Source organism: Glycine max, chromosome 9 (assembly GCF_000004515.6).
Source record: "Glycine max cultivar Williams 82 chromosome 9, Glycine_max_v4.0, whole genome shotgun sequence".
In the NCBI taxonomy this organism is placed as follows: domain Eukaryota; kingdom Viridiplantae; phylum Streptophyta; class Magnoliopsida; order Fabales; family Fabaceae; genus Glycine; species Glycine max.
In genome coordinates, this window is record NC_038245.2 from 8,917,834 (window position 1) to 8,934,288 (window position 16,455).

Genomic DNA, 16,455 nt, shown 5'->3' on the forward strand with positions numbered 1-16,455 from the left:
AATTGAAGCCCTTCGTCAGGAATATAAAGACGATTGAAGAAATCATTATTATATTTCCCATAAAATATTATGCAGATCATCCACGTATTTCCAATATATTTCAAGAAACTGTAGTCCGCTTGTCATAGAAAGTTATGCGCAACTGAATTTGAATGCTTCTAATGGTTTCCCGGTCGGTTAGACACTTAACAAACAATCTTCCAAGCCATTTAATTGTAAACAATCATGCATAGATACAACCCGGCCTCAGAGTAAGTTATAAAACCTTTATCTTTTAGCTTTTTTAATTCAGCAACCACATAATTCTCACTTCCACCATCTTTCAATAAAGATTTCAGATCATCCACATTTATTGTTTTATGCAATCTAAGATATGGTCTATGGAGTTCAACTAATGAACAGATTGTTTAAATAGAAATTAGGTGCTCTTCTTTTATCTATCTAATAGAGATACAGGCACATCACTAACTTGGTGAAAATGGTATATAAAATTGATATTTTAACACACCTACATAACTACCCCACCCCAAAGAAAAAGGCAAAATATATGCATTATTTAGCTTCCCAATTCTTTTCTTTTAGGCCATCACTTCTGAGCTCCCTAGTTGTTGCCTTGTGTGAACACCCAAATCATTTGATAACTTCTTACATAACTACATAATAACAAAAAAACAAGTACATATCAGCATTCAGTTTTCTGGATGAGGGAGCATAGAGAGAGATAGTATACATACCTGTCTATATAGAGAAGCATCTCCACAAGACTTACTTAACTCTACTACATACAAGGATGGACTTATTTCAAACACCTGTTTTTTAGAATAAGATAATTTCAAAATATCAGAAAACTATGAAATATACATGCAAATTGCAGATATTAAGCTGTGGACATCATTATAAGAAGTTTAGCTCGATCTCAACATGCATTACCTCTGCTTCCACTGAGAAGCTACCTGGACATTTCTGTACTTTGATCTCTTGTATCACTTTCAACTGAAATCCAACGTTGTAAAGACTATTTAGCAAAACTAATAAGAGTTTAATGGTCATGCTTACTAACAGTGTAAAATATTTTTGTATTGTTGTTCAATTATAAACCACCGTTAATATGACTTTTAAACAATTATTATATTGTGAATGTCAACAAACTTATCATACATAGTGGTTTGTGATTGGATGAAAATATAAAATTATTTTATATTATTAGTGCATAGTCTTTTTTCTAAACTACTAATACTTCAATTATTAGCATGTATGCTGGGTATAACACAATAAGCCTTAACAAAAATAGTCAATGGTACTGACCATCCCATTTTTCTTCTGGACTCTGAATCCCATTTCTGTTACAATGTCTTCAATCCTCTCAACCAAATCTTTTGGTGAATGGATGGATGTAAATCTTATCTTCCTCTCAGAAACATCCTGGAATATAAAGTACAATGTGTGTTAAATTGAGTGAACTTTTCTTAGGAATTGGTAAATATCTTATAAGTTAAAACTTAGGGAAATAAGGTCAAAACATAATAAATGTGTCCTGCCAAGTGCCAATAAACTTCCATGATCCCATATCCTCACCTCTTGCTCAAAAAGACCAGAGAGATCTAGACTTGAAGACATTGATATCAACTGGAATGCATTGATAAGTGTTGGTGATCTTGGACACCCTTGATCTGCTTCATGTGACTGTAACCAAAATAATTGTTCAGATTACAGGCAAAAGCATAAAGGAAAAAAATAAATAAATAAATAAGTGATACCAATTATTAATGATAAACTACTGGACGTTACAAAGTATACCACATCATGGATTGAAAAGTCTTCGTCATCAATATACACACTCTCTTCCTCATCTTCTGGATTTGCAGGAGTATAACCCTCCTTGAACCATTCATCTTCTTTGATCATAGCCATTGTTATCCGGGTTTTAGGATTGGCATCAAGCATTCTCTTTATAATGTTTTGAGAACCAGGTGATAGCCATCTTGGTATCTGAACTTCTCCTTTAAAAATCTGTGATCCTCATGGCAAAGAAAATGATATTTAGTTTATAAAACTACTAAACTAAACTATATAAAAAGATCATAGAAGCAACGTGTAGGAATACCTTTTGATAGAGAACTGCAAGATTTCTGTCATCAAAAGGAAGGTATCCTGTTAGAATTACATACAAGATAACACCACATGACCATATGTCTGATGTTGCACCATCATAGCCTTTATTGGCAAGAATTTCAGGGGCAACATAATTGGGACTTCCACATGTTGTATGCAGCAACCCATCTTCCTGAAATATTCATACATTTATCACAAGTCAATTACCAAAATGATGGAAAGGTAATATAAATTTGCTTTGACCACGAATTTCAATGAAGGATTGAAAATTGCCATAGTAAGGAACTATTAGCTATGTTAGTAGTTTGTTATGGTTGTTACTAGTTAGTTAGTCTTGTAACTGACTTCTAGTTATGGTTGTTAGTAGTTAGTTAGGATTGTAACTAACTTCCTCTATGTATAAAAGCTATACTAATAACCAAACCAGTATGTGGCAATAATTCGTTAAAAGCTGTTTTCCAAATTCATTTCTTCTTTCTCTGCTGCTCTCTTCATGCTTCCATTAGAATTTATGAGGAACAATAAAATACTTTAAAATATTCCAATATTTTTAAATATTCCAAAATAACTAGTTATAGCAGGAAATATGTTTATATAGAACTAAAATAACTAGTTATAGTATGCAAAGGAAATGTCTTTTTTGAAACATGTTTAGAAAGCACTTTCATAAGTTTTCCATTTTTGAGTGAAAAATAAGAAGTTGCCTTGAGGTATGGTACATAGAAGTGGTATCTCACCCTAAAATGCTGGGGCAAAGCACTAAGATTAAAATCGGTTATCTTTATGTTCCCTTTGGCATCCACAAGTACATTCTCCAGCTGCAAGAAGTTATCATTTGTGTAAAAATGACCCCAAAAATTGGTAACAATGGAGCACAGTTTCAAATTTATCTCCAAAATACTAACAACAGTTCTTAAGAAGACAAATGAAATACCTTGAGATCCCTGTGGAAGACACCTTTATTGTGGCAGAAGCTCACACAATCAATCAACTGCTGGAATATTTTCCTACCTTCAGCTTCTTTCAGTTTACCTTTGGATGCCTGTGAAGACAAAATAGTTCATTGATTGTGATTGCCAATTAGGCAATAGATCATCATGTATATGAATAATAAACAAGCAATTGCTCCTTACAATTTTGTCAAATAATTCTCCTCCATTCACGTACTCAAGTACCATATAAATTTTGGTTTTGCTAGCCAAGACCTGCATAATTACAGGATAAATCATAATCAGAACATCAAGGTTTCATAGAGTCAAGCTGCTTTTAATTGCAATAAATCATATTATATTGTCCTTCAACTGAGGTTTGGAGCTGTTAGAGATGTGACAAACTATTCAATGTCTTACACATCAGTTTAAGCAATTGTGTCTCATTCTTCTTCTAAAAAGCTGAATAGTAATACAAGATAAATGCTCTTGTGCAAAGTATTTACATTTTAAGCTAGTTCAAACTTCTCGTGTTAAAAGGTATAATATAAAAATCATTCATGAGTTTTTACTTTGCAGATTAATCTTTTGAAACATACATATATATATATATATATATACTCATCACTGATCACGCACCACTTTCTAAAGCGGTTCTTCAAATAACCGTCGTAAATCACGTGTCTTAAAAAGTCATTTTTTTAGTAGTGTGACAAGCTGCAGATCTGAGTCTTTTACATTTTGTTGGATAAAGTAAATGTAAGTACCACAATATACGATGTGTATTTTGTTTTGTATACATAATAATGTATGTAAATGCTTATCTGTATAATATATAAAAGATTAGAGCTTATATAAATGCTTTTTGAATCAAAATCTTGGTGTATAAGATATGTTATATATGGTGAGACCATCTGATCTTTCTAAATTATGCATAAGATGTGTATGGGGACAATTAAAATAGAGACATATTGGGCCCCTCCTAACATTAAACACAGTGTATTGTGATTCACTAATTTATCTACTAACAGACACTGAAAGGTTTTATTCAATTATGATAATAATGACAAATTATGGGTGGATGCTTAATGATTGAAAAAAAAATTGTATTAAACTAGCTAATACGTAACTCTCATTTACAATTTGAATTCATCGCTATATGGTGGGACCGTGTGATCTTTAGAATGTTATTTCACGCATAAGACGTATGCCTGCTCATGATGATAAGTAGAACCATAATAGGACCATAAGTGGTATTAGTATACTCGAGTTATATATAAATATTAATTTTACAATCACAGCAAAAGAAAATATTAAATTTACAACTGACAAATTATAGGTGAATACTTCGTCGTTAAAAAAAGTTAAAACATATATTTTAAAGATTTTAATGTATTTACGGTGTAAAATAATTTTATATCATTATTTACTTAACAGTGTAAAACAATTCTATATCATCATCAGATCACATGTCATCATTTGAATTACTTTAAAATAATTATTTTTAAAAGTTAATAAACTTATTATACATAATTTTATTTCCGATGGGTTGTGATTAAATGTGTAAATTATTGGTGTGTAACCCTTTTTCTCTATTTTAAATTTATAAATAAATATTTATTTTCAATTTTTCTTTTATATAACAAATAATAGTTTAATCCTTGTCATCTGTTGTTATGTTTATATTTTTGGTATTTCATTATAAATCATGTATTTTTAGGTTGGTCTCAATATTTCACCATAATTTTGTATTAGTATTAATTTTAAAGTATTATAATCCTCTATACATATATTAGAATAATTATTTTTAACGCGAAAAGGAACCAAAGAATAAAATTCGAAGCATTAAGTACAAGGGTGTAGTTCAAGGTTCGAAAAATATAGAAAAGCAAAAACAGGATTCCAAACGTGTTTTGAAAGACAGGAAGCATAACTGGATTCCAATTTCCAAACGTGTTTTTGAGAGATCGTAATTTGCGGCATAATTTAGCTTCACCTCACCACTAGTTTTATTTTATTTTTTAAAAATTTTATCCTTTATGAAAACTTCATATTGTTAGTGGTCCTCAATTCAATCCATCAATCAACTAAATCCCTTCAATTGAGATAAATGCCAATGTTATCCGATAATCCAATAACTATGGCCATACACTTGAGAACTCTTAAGATCAGATAAAGGGTGACTATGACCTTAATTAAGCCAATTGAGACACAAAATGTGCACCAATGTGGGGAGAATGTAGACATCTGAGATTCAATAATTGAGGGAAGTGTGGACCTTGATGCTGGGGGATTTGGCTAGTGCGGCGTGTGTGAAATAGACATTATGTTAGCTCGTGAGATAAAGCTGGTAAACTGAGTTGTACCCACGAGTTAGTACAGATTTAGGTTAAAGTTTGTAAAGTTCGTTAAAGGATAAGTTTTAAGTTTGTAAACTGAATTTTATAAAAACAATCAAGTCTTATTTATATAAAACTGAATTTTTAGACAATTTTTTTTATTTATAAACGTACTTTTAGAAGTAATAAAAAAATATCACAAAAATGAATTTATTCTTCAAAAGTACATTCAACATCTAAAAGTATTTTTTTATAGTTAATCAAATATATCATTATTCTAACTGGGAGATATAAAATTAATCCAATGATTAAAGAATAGTGCAAGAAAAAAGAAAGAAGAGAGAGGTCTCCAGTGAGTTTGAATCATATGACTAATATATTTAACAAAAACTAGCAAATTAATGTTTATAGATCAAAAAAGGGAAAAAAAATATCCTTAATCTAACTCACTAAAGGATTGAGTTAAGTTAGGTCAGTAAAAGTCAACTACTCTCAATTATAAAAGAAAAGTAAGTTGAATCACTTATAGAACCTTGCTCGCTTAGTTGGATCCAAGAGTTATTATCACAGCTAACAAATTCAGAGACTAATTTGTGGAGTAAAATGAGAGTTTATTCTATAAAAGTTATATTAAGTTTTACCACTCTAATTTTCCTTTAAAATAAAAATATATAAACATAATTCTATTACTTCAAAATCAATTTTGGGGCTCATCCAAAACACGAAATGAATTTCACACTGTCAATGAAATAGAACCTAGATGAAAAATCGAGCTACTCGTGTGTGTTTTAAATATGATAAGATTTATCAAGATAAATCTGAACAATCCAATTTCATTTTAATTATTCCAATTTGCTGAGTATGTCAACGAGTGAAGAAACTGTAGACATTGTTGATCCGATAACCACGTAGACATGTTTCCACAAAGAAAATAAAAGCGATGTTAACTTTTCCTGACTAAGTAGAGAAATGCCAAAACAACGCATCAAAAATGGAAATACTTCTAAAATCAATGATTTTAAAGTGCATTAACTGCACTTTACACTAAAAAAGAAAAAAAATGGTCAAGAAAAGAAAAAAAAAGAGCAAAGCAAATATTAAAGGATAAACGAAAAATAGTGCATCCACAAGTGGATCATTTCAAAACCCAGAAAAAATTGAGGGCAGATGAAGGATGAAGGTCGGGAGAGAAAATATAGTATTAAAAAATTTGAAAAAGAAGCCAATTGTACTAACTTATAGGTGCAACAAGTGTAACAACAAACAACCTTAATTAAATTTGGATATCATTTTTTTTAAATTATGTTTTACGTTTGTTGTGGATTGCAAATAGAATTAGGATGTTACCTCGTATAATCTAACCACGTTCGGATGCTTTAGGAGCTTCAAGGTCGATATTTCCCTCTTTATCTGCTATGAAAAAATGGAGGATGAGAAAACTGATCGGTTGTATTGATTTGAATCATAATTTATAAGCAAAAGGAGGTAAAGAAACACACAGAAACTTTGCGCAAAAAATTGCAAATCAAAATGAATATAGAACCCAATTACATTGTAGGAGTGTAGGACCACCGAATTTTAAGTTTTCTTTTGTGTAAGAAGATTTTGGAAAATTTGATTCTTGCTTCTCATTGAACTCTCTTCACGTGAATTGAGACAAAGCCCAAGTTTGAAAACTCCCGATTTGTGAAAACACACTTTGCACAAAAATTGCAAATCAAAATGGATATAGAACCTAATTACATTATAGGACCCTGAAGTGACCATCTAATTTTCAGTTTTCTTTTGTGCCAGACGATTTAGGAGAATTCGGTTCATGCTTCTCATTGAACTCTTCCCATGAATTGGGACAAAACCCAAGTTTGAAAACTCCCAATTTGTAAAAGCCCATTCCAAAACCACATTAAAAAAGAATGAAAAGCAATAATTGAGGAAGTAATTGAACCAGACCTGATCAATGTTATTGAGGTCAATGATCTTGCTCTTGTCAAGGATCTTAACAGCAAATAGTTTGCCAGAATGAGTGTCCCTTGCCAACTTGACTTTTCCAAAATTGCCTTCTCCAAGTGTCTTTCCCAACTCGTATTTCCCAAGTCGCACTCCCTGCTCCTCCTTTCTCCCAAGGTTTAAAATCACCATCACCAAAAACCACCTTCTAAAACACTAACGGAAGCTTGAGTTGCTATAAATTCCTGGTACTTGTTTTCAATTCCTACGAAAAATATCCTTTTGCCAAAAACCAATTCCACTACACAACCCTTCTCTTCTTGATGCCAAAATTGATGAAAAGTTTGCTTCTTTGTTGTTGAGATCCTTCTGGGTCCTTCGATGCTTGCTTGTTTTTATGAATTGTGATTACAATTTTGGAAGATAATTAATATGGCAACGGTTGCAAGTGCAACAAGATGAAACGGTTTGGAAAGGGCAATGGCAAACGATTCCTCTATTTATAAGAATATATTAACAAATTAAAATTTTCGGAATGATAAACAAAAACGTGTAGTTGTTTGTTACTAGGATAAGAAGTGGATTAAGATTTGGAAAATTCGACTGAACCCTGCTTCTGCTACTCTGCTTCATCTGCTTTCGGTTTGGTTCACACAAAAAAATAAAAATAAAAATGCCTTCTCCTGTTTTGAAACGATCCCCAATAAATACTTCCAATGTCCTTTGTTGAATAGTGTTATACTAGTATTTTGTTTTTATTTAAAGTTTGTGTTTATTATATATATGTGGCGGACGTATTTTTGATTGGTTCAAACCGTTCAACTTCGACAACTGATTCCCTACACGTATCCTCGGATCACTTTCACGCTACAACATTGTTGGATGGTTCACGTTACAACATTTCGGTGATTTCCATCAAGAGGGGCTGGAATTTTTTAATAATTAATATTAAATTAAATAAATATAATATTAGTTCCTATTCCTAATGAATCTATCTCAGTTGAATGAACTGTGTATCTTCAACTCTCAGGGATAAAAAAATTAACACAATAATTAGATGACTTAAATATATTGATTGTTTCAAATAAATGACTGAATTTTATTTTAAGTTTTTCATAATTATTTTTACTTTGAATTCTTGATATATTAATGGATTAAATATATTGAATGTCTTCTAGTATATAAATTTCGATGGATTATTTTTTACGATAAATTTTAATGGCTTTTATGATATTTTTATGAGAAAATACACATTAAACAATCTCACTTGAATTTTTGAGATTTTATGAGACTTTCTTTCTTTCTTTTCTTGTAAATTAAAATGTTTTTCTTGTCCTATCACACATAATACCTTGTCTCTTTGTTGAAAATAGTAGACATTTATAATTTTTTTACTCTTTTGACCAAAGATTAACATGTCTTCAAACGTGTGATATGATAAATTTTTTCAATTCTTTAAATTTGGGGCATCTTAAGTGCATGTTTATACATGCACATGAAGATAAATATATATGAACATGAGAAATATATAGTTTTAATGAACGTGAGAAGTTGACTTACAGATAAATATATAAATGAGATTTGAAATAATTGTTGAACATGTTTTTTGTTTGGTGGAATCGTTATTTTGAGAATGATAATAAGTATCTATACTACTGGTCAAAATTGTGGTATATAATTTTTTTATATAATTAACATTATTGATAATTGAAGGGAAGTGAACCTATTATGCTTCTAAATATGCTAGGAGAATTGATTTGTTATGTAACATGTTTAAAGTTCTTTGTATAAAATGAATTTTTATCTAAAGTATTAGGTGGATAAAATTCATGAATTTTTATCAATAATTTTGAATGTTTTTTTAAATTCATAGAGTAGTTTAAAATCTTTAAAATTCATAATGTCCTTTCAAATCTTATAAATTCACATTTCATAAATTCATTAAAATCTGAACTATAAAATTTTAATCATAAAATTCTTTTTAAAAAATCTTAAAAGTCATTATATTCTTACAAAGTCTTTAAAATCCACAAGATTTTCTTATGTCAATATATTGTGCTTGTAAATATACTAGGAAATTTGGTTTGTTATATAAGAGGTTTAGTTAGTTGTATAAGATGAGTTTTATTTAAAGTATTAGGTGGACAAAATTCATGAATCTTTGTTAATAATTTTGAATGTTTTTAAAAAATTCACAAGAGTGCTTTAAAATCCTAAAAATTTATCATATTCTTTTAAATCTTTTGAATTCATATTTTATAAATTCATTAAAATCTGAATTATAAAATTTTAATCACAAAAGTCTTTTAAAAAATATTAAATTTTTTTATATTCTTACAATTTTTTTAAAAATTCATAAGTTTTTTTATGCGAAAATAATCTTTTCTGATATGTTAATCCTATACTCCCCTAAGTTGTTAAGTTATCAAATGTTTGAATTATTTAATTTTGGGATCATGTTTAATCTTGTACGACGTGACTTTGTTTTGGAAACATATGTAACATAGTTATGCACTCTTTCTTTCATATTACTTTCATTTTTTTTATTGGTCTATTATATGAAAAAATTTATTTTATTTATCTATCATTTTGAAATTATGAAATAATATGAATTACTAATTTTAAACATATATACTTCTATGAAAAGAAAATAATAATAATATAAATAAAATACATATTAAGGGATTATAAATAATTTTAACATAAATGAGAATATTAATTATTTTTCTTAATTTATGTACTCATTTTTGTATCTTTTATTCCTTACGAGTTTTTCTTTGCATTATTTTTTTTATAGACCACATGTGATATACTTTACAGAAGATAGTCATATTTTTTTTATAGATTATAGGTGGTATATTCAGTATTCGAAATCAAAACATTTGGTTGAAAGGAAATAATTTTGCAATAACTGGTTTACATATTAAGTGATTTTTATCGTATTATTTGTGTGAAATTAAATTTTGTTTTAAAAAATTGGTATTAATTAATCTTCCTTTCAAATATTTTCTTCATATATTTGTTAAAGGTGAAATTTATGTTTGCTTTCATTAACAAACATAATCTTATAGTATATTTGAGAAAGGAGACTATTCTTTTTTTAGAGGTATTTTATCCTCCTGATAAGTCTTTTGTCACGGGTCTATGTATTAAACTTTTATCTATATAAAAGATTAATCATTGAAACAAATTATAAATAAAAGAGTGATGAATTTTAATAATATTAATTTCAATGATAATTCTAATAATATTTTGATAACAGTCCTAATAGAAATTCTGATAATAATTTTGATAGTAATTTCAATAATAATTTTGATAATAATAAGAAGTAGAGATTGAAATAGTATTGATTTTGAGAAGAAATGTACACTAGAAAAAGTAAAAGGATTTAGAGGAAAATAAAAACTAGAATCACACTCACTAGATTTATGAGCATAGCTTGGACTTATGTGGATACAAAAGTGTTAGATGTTTCAATCATTATTACAGTAGTGTAAACTATAATATTTATAAACAATAATTCATCATTATTCATAACTTTCTAAATAACTTGTAGTAATTTTGAGTCGTCGTCTCTTCGATCAATCTTTACCCTTTATAACTTGTATCTTCAATCCTCACCGTTGATATCTTTTATTGTCTTAATATTTTTTAAATCTTCATTTATTCTATTACCATATAATTAGCTAAAAGACTATATTTTCATAGTCAAAATGTTTTCAATACTTTATCAAAAATCACGTTTGGACAATGGAAGAATAAGGATGTAAACAATATTCAAACTATTTGCATTATTAAAATTGTTCAATCCCTACCCTCAAACTTACTTACCACTAAACCTACTGTATTTATATATTATACCAAACGAAATGTCAAAAATTTAAACTTCTCCCATTGATTAATCATTAAACTGAAAGTGATTGTTTTGACTCGAGACAGGAAACTTAACAACACCCTTTTACAAAGTTGCGTTTATTACTTCATATGACTTCCAAAAAAAACTTAGTGTACGTGTATGTAACTTTTTTCTCCTCTAAAAAAAATAAAAAAATAAATGTATCTTCTTTCTGTCTGAAAAAAAAGTATGTAACTTCTTTTACCTATAATATGAGTAAGGTATTTTCCTATAATGAAAAATATAAAATAAAATAAAAAAGTTAAATATGTTTGAAATTTTTAATATATATCTGATTTTTATTTTAAGTTTTTGATAATTTTTTTTGTTATTTTGAGTCTATAATATATGAAAAATTTTGTTCCAAATCTTGGTCGTCAGAATTCAGTGATGACATAACATTATTTCAATGACTCTTTTAATATATATTAATCTTGAAATTATATAATATACAAAAATCTAAAACAACTTTTAATATATTAGAGACTTAGAATAATAAAATTTTTTTATCAAGAACTCAAAATAAAAATTAAATATAAATCTTAGATATAAAAGTTATTTAAGTCATAAAACAATTAAGTGACGTTTTACAGACTATTCTGGGAGCTAGGAAAAGTTGAGCAAGGTGAAGATTGTTTCAAGGTATAGAAATTTATTCTTAAAAATCACATTTTCAAGAAATACTATGTTTGGAAATATTATTTACATGAACATGTTTTGTGTGACAATAATAATTTTTGAAAAAGATGTGTGGAAGAATTATACAATGAAGAAAAATAGTTATTGTAAGAAAACAACCCGTGGTGTTCCTGAGGATAGTTAAAGTGGGCAACCACGCCGGATCCGTTTTCAACGGGGCACCAAATTGTAATTAAAGTGGTATATATATAATGTTATCTCTATATAAATATTAAAAAATATTATATAATGTTATAATATAGTAATGTCACTATTGCTTGAAAAATTGTTTCTATTCAATTGCAAAATGTAAGAAGGGATAAATTAGAAACATAAAACAAATGATAAAAATTGGAACTTTTTTTAAAATATGATAGTTATTATGATCTTGATGGTAAATTTTTATTTGAAGAATTAATAATCATTATAGAGACTTTAACAATTAAATAAAAATAAACTTTATGATATCAAGTTCTTTAAAAATATTTAATTGTTTTCCTATTGCATGTATAATTATTTTTTTTGACAAAACTACATGCATAACTTATAGAATATATAATATTAATTATTCATGTTATTGTTGCACCCATTAAAAATAGTTTATCAAAATTGAAAAAGTTGAAATTCTATTTACGATCTACTATATCACAAAATAAATTAAATAATTTTGTTTTGAATTTTATAAAAAAATATTTTTTAAAGAATTTTGATTATGAATATATTATATATGAAAACAAAAAATGCAAAGAAGGCTATAAAAATGATTATGGGGGCATTTTTTTTTTTTATTCTGCCCAAGGCACCAAATTAAAAGTTTCAGAGTAAATCGTAAAAATAACTTATGAGAATCCAATATACCCACCATTTATCATGACAATAAAAAACTAGACAATTCTGAATATTTTCACCAAAATTATACTAAACTTGAGAATTTTATAATATCAAGTTTACTTTGTTGAAAATCTTGTTTGATACATTGAAACAAGCGCCTATAAGATTGCAACAAGTTGCAGCAGTTTTGAGCAATCTCCTTGCAAGGAGAAAGAAAGAATTTATTTACTTTAAGAAAATTCTTTTAGAATTACTCCTTATTTTCATCAATCATTTTGGTATTAATTAATTAAAAATTATAAAATTTCTAACAATGCTTTGTCATTGTTGTACCAAGAAGCAACTACAAATAGAAAAAAATGCTGATCGTCAATTGATTCCATAACAATGAGTCGAGATCATTGGTGATCGACACAGAGGAAACGTGAATAGGAGATTAATTATTAGGCAGCAATCATACCAGACAATATGTTGATGATTGTCCACGCATAGATAGAAAATAAATGAATAAAGTGTAAGATTTGATATGTGATGTAAGAGGCTTGCAATTTATTAAGGATTAATAAATAAATAATTAATTAATATAGACTAAATTGTAAATGAACCGTGAGTTTAAGTAGAACAATTTCTAGAGACAACTACTATTTGATGATAATAGTGATTATAAAGGAATAAATATCTATTAATCTGAAATAAGGTTTTGGTCTTGATATTAGAGTATTCTCTCAACCTTAGTCATCATCATGAAAGATATAAAGAGAATATAAAAAAGAGTCAAAGAAAATGAAATTATATTTCTCTCTTATCTTTTAAGAAATTAAAGCGTACTGGAAAGAAATCTCACTATGAAAAAATATACATAGGTTATCTATTATTTGTAAGAATCATATATTTCAAGATTTTATTTGGTTTTCTATTATTTTGATCCTTAGAAAAATCATTAAAATTTATATGTGATCAGAGTCTGATTGTGAAATTATATGATTTTCCATTAATGATATTTTACTCCAAATTTTATAAACCTAAATTATGAAATTTAGAAATTTTAATTTCTGCTGTATTTTGGATTATATGTTTCAATGCTAAGCTTTTGGCGTTGATTATGTTTTCCGCTGCAAGTATAAAATTTTGTATCAAAAGGTATCATTGAATTAGCTTTTAGATAATCGAAGTCACCATTCATGTTCACGCATTGTATTTCCTTGAAACTAAATGATGGAACATTTGTTGCATCTTGTATTGATGGACATGTAATAAAGAATCAATAGTAATTTTCTGGAATAGATGTCCAGTACGTGAATTCACTGAGAGTTCTAATCATGAAATTTTATTGTGATGTCAATACTTTTGAATTGTAAACTACATATGGAGAACGTGATTGGTATTTGGTGGTGATTTAATTGTTTTTAATTTTTAATTTTTTATTATATTATTGTTGAACGTGATTAAAGGCTTAAAAATTTATGGTCTAGAATGAAATTAATGAGAATGTTTTCAATTGTTGGTGGTAGTATATGTAGGATGTGTATTTGTTTAAGTGTCAAATCTTTAAGTTTATTTAATTTCAAATTAATGATATTTTCTTCAATTACTCATAGAATATGGATGTTGAAATATATAATTATTAGTTTATGAATATATTGAAATTCATTATTAATTATAGGGCATTTATGAACCGGTAGATTAGTTGTTCTTATAATTAATGAATATGTCTATAGGCAAGTCGTGTGTATCATTAATTTTATTTATATATCCAAAGGTAGTAGGTGATTCTAATTGGTACATATTTAACTGCCAATAATGTTATAATTTAGAAGCATCATTATGTTGTTCGTTGTGTGTTTGTATATCACCCAGAGGAGAGCATCGATATACATTTATTGTGGTTTGAATATATAATGTGTAACATGTGTTTTATGTCCCAAAACACTTACGTGAAATTTTATTATATAGTATTAATTTCCAACTCATTGAATTCTCATGTTTCGTATGTCCAATTTCATCTTAATATTTTGGATATTGATCTTGCTATATTGGAAGAGAAGTCTGCTACTATTACTAATGCTAGTAGCATTGAAGAAATAACTCATTATAAAGCCTGGGAAAGATCAAACAAACTCAACCTAATGTTCATGAGAATGACTGTCGTAGATAACATTAAGACAACTATCCCTAAGACTAGAAATGCTAAAGAATTTATGGAGTTAGTGGAAGAGTGCTCACAAACAGTTGATAAGTCTCTTGTTGGGACATTAATGAGTACGTTGACCACCATAAAGTTTGATGGCTCATGTACTATGCACGAGCATGTCATTGAAATGACAAATATTACACCAAGGTTTAAGACCTTAGAAATGACTGTGAATGGGAACTTCTTGATACAATTTATTCTTAACTCGTTATCGTTTGAGTATGGTCCGTTTCAAATGAGCTATAATAGACAAATGGAATGTACATGAGTTGTACAGTATGTTGGTTCAGGAGGAAACAAGGCTTAATAATCAAGATAGTCACTTAGTCCATTATGTAAGCCACCAAGGAAATTAAGGAACTGGAAATAAATTTATGAAGAAGCATGATAAGGGCAAAGGGCTATTAAAGATCAATAAGGCATCATTGCAAATCTAGAAGAAAACATGAAAGAGCAATAATTGCTACTTCAATGGGAAAGTTGGACATTTTCAAAAGGATTGCCCAAAACGTAAGGTTGGATTCGAAAAGAAATGTGAGTTTAATGATTGTGTATGTTTTGAATCAAATTTAACTGAAATTCCCCATAATACATGACAAATTTATTCTGGATGTACAACTCATGTTTCTAATATGATGTAGGGATTTCTTATAATCCAAACCATAAACCTAGAAGAGAAGTTCGTCTTCACAGGGAATTGAGTGAAAGCTCCAGTAAAAGTAGTCAGGACTTATCGTTTAATCCTTGACACTGGACATCATTTATATTTATTAGAAACTCTTTATGTACCTAGTTTATCTAAAAATTTGGTTTCATTATCTAAACTTGATGTTACTAGATACTCTTTTAATTTTGGTAATGGATGTTTTAATTTATTTAAGTATAATCATCTCATTGGTATTGGTAATCTTTGTGATGCTTTATATAAATTGAATTTAAATGGTTTGTATGCTGAAACGATTTTGACTTTGCATCATAATGTTGACACTAAACATAATTTAGTGAATGAACACTCTGCTTTCTTATGGCATAGACGTTTTGATAACATTTCTAAAGAAAAAATTTAAAGTTTAATAAAGAATGAAATTCTTCCAAATCTAGATTTTACTTATCTGAATATTTGTGGGGATTGTATTAAAGGAAAACAAAAAAAACACATAAAGAAAGGTGCTAATTGTGCACACTAACATTTGTGGACCTTTTGATGTTAATTCTTTCAGAAATAAAAGATAATTTATCTCATACATTGATGACTATTCACATTATGGTTATGTCTACTTATTGCATGAGAAATCTCAAGCAATGGATGCCTTGGAAATTTATTCGAATGAAGTAGAAAAGCAATTAGATAAAAAGGTGAAAGTTGTTTGGTTTGATAGAGGTGGTGAGTACTACAAATGGTACGATGAAACTGGGCAATAACCAGGTCCATTTGCTAAACTTCTTCAAAAACATGATATTTGTGCGCAATACACAATGTCAGGTACACCACAACAAAATGGTGTATCTAAAAGGTGTAACGGAATATTAATG

The 16,455-nt window shown here is 28.3% G+C and overlaps 1 protein-coding gene across 2 annotated transcripts; it reads right to left on the bottom strand.

The window, feature by feature from the left end:
• Positions 1–320: 320 nt before the first annotated feature.
• LOC100815660 (CBL-interacting serine/threonine-protein kinase 1) lies at positions 321–8,078 on the bottom strand. 2 transcript variants are annotated; one of them, XM_003533770.4, is made up of 12 exons: positions 7,331–8,078; positions 6,728–6,790; positions 3,246–3,317; positions 3,047–3,154; positions 2,850–2,930; positions 2,105–2,284; positions 1,798–2,010; positions 1,576–1,683; positions 1,306–1,422; positions 931–993; positions 735–809; positions 321–653 (listed from the first exon to the last, which is right to left on the bottom strand). In XM_003533770.4, the coding sequence occupies exons 1-12, from the start codon at positions 7,517–7,519 to the stop codon at positions 579–581; spliced, it is 1,344 nt and encodes a 447-aa protein (XP_003533818.1). In that variant the 5' UTR covers positions 7,520–8,078; the 3' UTR covers positions 321–578. The 2 variants fall into 2 exon arrangements, with proteins under 2 accessions (XP_003533818.1, XP_014617484.1); XM_014761998.2 differs by lacking the exon at positions 2,850–2,930 and having other exon boundaries at positions 7,331–8,053.
• Between the last annotated feature and the right edge of the window lie 8,377 nt (positions 8,079–16,455).